Raw genomic sequence first — 2,659 nt, forward strand, 5'->3', positions numbered from 1 at the left:
GCAAAGCTGCAAGTGTCATGCAGCATATTTTTTATTTTAATTTAGTCTGTAATTTCCCTTATCCTTGAGATTTTTCTCATCAATTCATATGCAGTGCATTTCAAATTGATAGAAGTACTTGAAGAAGAGATATAGAAAAACTTAAAGCATTCCTTTGTCTTTAGGTTTACTTGCAGAAAACTACACAGGGACCTGCAGATCAGATAAGCATATATTTCTGAGAACTGTGAATTGATGTATTACGAGTCAGGATGCTCTCTCCCAATGATACTTCGTCTCACCCATCCTCCTTCTTGCTGCTGGGGATCCCAGGTCTAGAAACTCTTCACATATGGATCGGCTTTCCCTTTTGCGCTGTGTACATGATTGCACTCATAGGGAATTTCACCATTCTGCTGGTGATCAAGGTTGACAGCAGTCTACATCAGCCCATTTTTTACTTCTTGGCCATGTTGGCTACCATTGACTTGGGCCTCTCTACCGCTACCATCCCTAAAATGCTTGGGATCTTCTGGATTAATCTCAAAGAGATCATCTTTGAAGCCTGTCTCACTCAGATGTTCTTCATTCACAGTTTCACACTTATGGAATCCACTGTCCTCCTGGCCATGGCTTACGACCGCTACGTGGCCATCTGCAACCCACTCCGATACAGCATCATCCTCACCAACAAAGTTGTTTCCATGATTGGTCTTAGTGTATTAGTGAGGGCAATTATTTTTGACATTCCAGTTGTATATCTAATTATACGATTGCCCTTCTGTGGGAATCATGTCATTCCCCACACCTACTGTGAGCACATGGGTCTCGCCCGTCTGTCTTGTGCCAGTATAAAGATCAATATCATCTATGGCTTATGTGCCATATGTAATCTTCTGTTTGATATCGTAGCCATTGCCTTTTCATATATACAGATACTCCGAGTTGTGTTCCGACTCCCATCTCAGGACGCCCGACTCAAGTCCCTCAGCACGTGTGGGTCTCATGTGTGTGTCATCCTTGCCTTCTATACACCAGCTCTCTTTTCCTTCATGACACATCGCTTTGGCCGAAATGTCCCCCGCTATATTCATATACTCCTGGCTAATCTTTATGTTGTAGTGCCACCAATGCTCAATCCTATCATCTATGGAGTCAGAACCAAACAGATCTACGATGGTGTGAAGAAAATATTGTTTCCGTTGACAAACCGTGGAAAGGAATAACACCTAATACACATAGACACCATATACAATTTTAGGAAAGTTCAATCAGAAGAATGCATTAGGAAAATTACATTCCAACATGTGGCTCTATGGCTCTCGTGGAGGATTAAAGAGCACTGAGTTCCCAATTGTGTTTCATATCACTTCTCAGCATCTCTTTCGGGGTTCTGGTTCTGTCCTCTCAGTCCTCTTATTTTTCTCATTTTAGCAGGTTCTATAACTTTTTTCTGTTCTTTGCAATCTGATTGACACTTTTAAATCAGATTTAAAGATATGTATTGTTAGAATAATTGATGTTGCTTGGACTATCTTTCTTCCCTCAGTATAACATAATCATATTTACTTTCTGAGTATTTATTCTCATAATTGCAGGATGCTCAGAATAAAATTGTGACTCTTACACTGTCTCTGACTTTGTGTGATTAACAGAATTGAAAACCACTCATTAAGCTCACCCTAGAAATATCTATCTTTTCTATTTGAGTATATTTATATCATTAGAATATAGATATATTTCTGCTTTCAAGTATCATGTAATTTCCACTTATAGGAATCTGGAAATGTTAACATGTTTACTACAAAATTCATGCACATTTAGCACAATACTGTATTTTTTTTCAATTCAAGCTATTGTCTTGGATTTACTGTCACATAATTCAACCTGAGTGTGGGTTTTTCACAACGATGATTTTCTCTTTAGATTAAATTGCTCTTATTTCCACATGACATTGATTTTTGATTTATATGCATGTTTACCTTAACTCTATACATTAACTTCCAGGTATTTACAGAACTTCAAAAATTCTACTATAATTTAGGTGTTTACCTGAGTTTGTTAAAAGCAATCTTATAAGAATTTAAGGCTATTTCCCAATTTTCTGTTTTGTATACTATTATTGGTAAAATTTACTTATCCTAATACACATTATGATTCCTATATAATTATTTTTTATACAGTCAATATCCACTTATGGATGTAACTCATTGCTATCCTGAGTTCAGTCATTAGGTACCACAAAATTTTATCAGAAATGTACTATTTCTTTTATTATTCATTCTTCCTTTCATCATCAATAATTATCTGTAAACATTTTAGTCAGATCCAAGGAATAAACTTATCAATTCTTTTGATATAGTTTTGTTTATGGTGAATTTCTTCAGTGTTTCTTTTCATTTAAATTTTGTTTTATGGTTCATTTGTAGTTATAAAATTCTAAATCAGCTTTTATTTCCTTTTCAGTCTTTTGGGAAGCATTCTGCTTTCCAATTTGTCGCTGAGATGTCAATGTAACCTTGTCATTCATAGATAATGCATTTATTCTCCTTCTTTGCATTTATCATTTTCTATTTGGAGTAGATTTATTTAAATTATTCCTCTATAAATCTCCAACTTGACTTATTTTATTAATTTTGCATATTGTTTCAATTTATTTATCAATTATTTTATCTGTTTG

General features: G+C 35.1%; 1 protein-coding gene across 1 annotated transcript; it reads left to right on the plus strand.

The window, feature by feature from the left end:
• The first annotated feature begins 251 nt into the window (after positions 1 to 251).
• On the plus strand, positions 252 to 1,205 carry LOC104857916 (olfactory receptor 52E2). Its single transcript, XM_010617984.1, has one exon. It carries the CDS (start codon positions 252 to 254, stop codon positions 1,203 to 1,205), a length of 954 nt encoding a protein of 317 aa, XP_010616286.1.
• Positions 1,206 to 2,659: the final 1,454 nt, after the last annotated feature.

Source organism: Fukomys damarensis, unplaced genomic scaffold, assembly GCF_012274545.1.
Source record: "Fukomys damarensis isolate Sample0158 unplaced genomic scaffold, DMR_v1.0_HiC HiC_scaffold_16, whole genome shotgun sequence".
Taxonomy (NCBI): domain Eukaryota; kingdom Metazoa; phylum Chordata; class Mammalia; order Rodentia; family Bathyergidae; genus Fukomys; species Fukomys damarensis.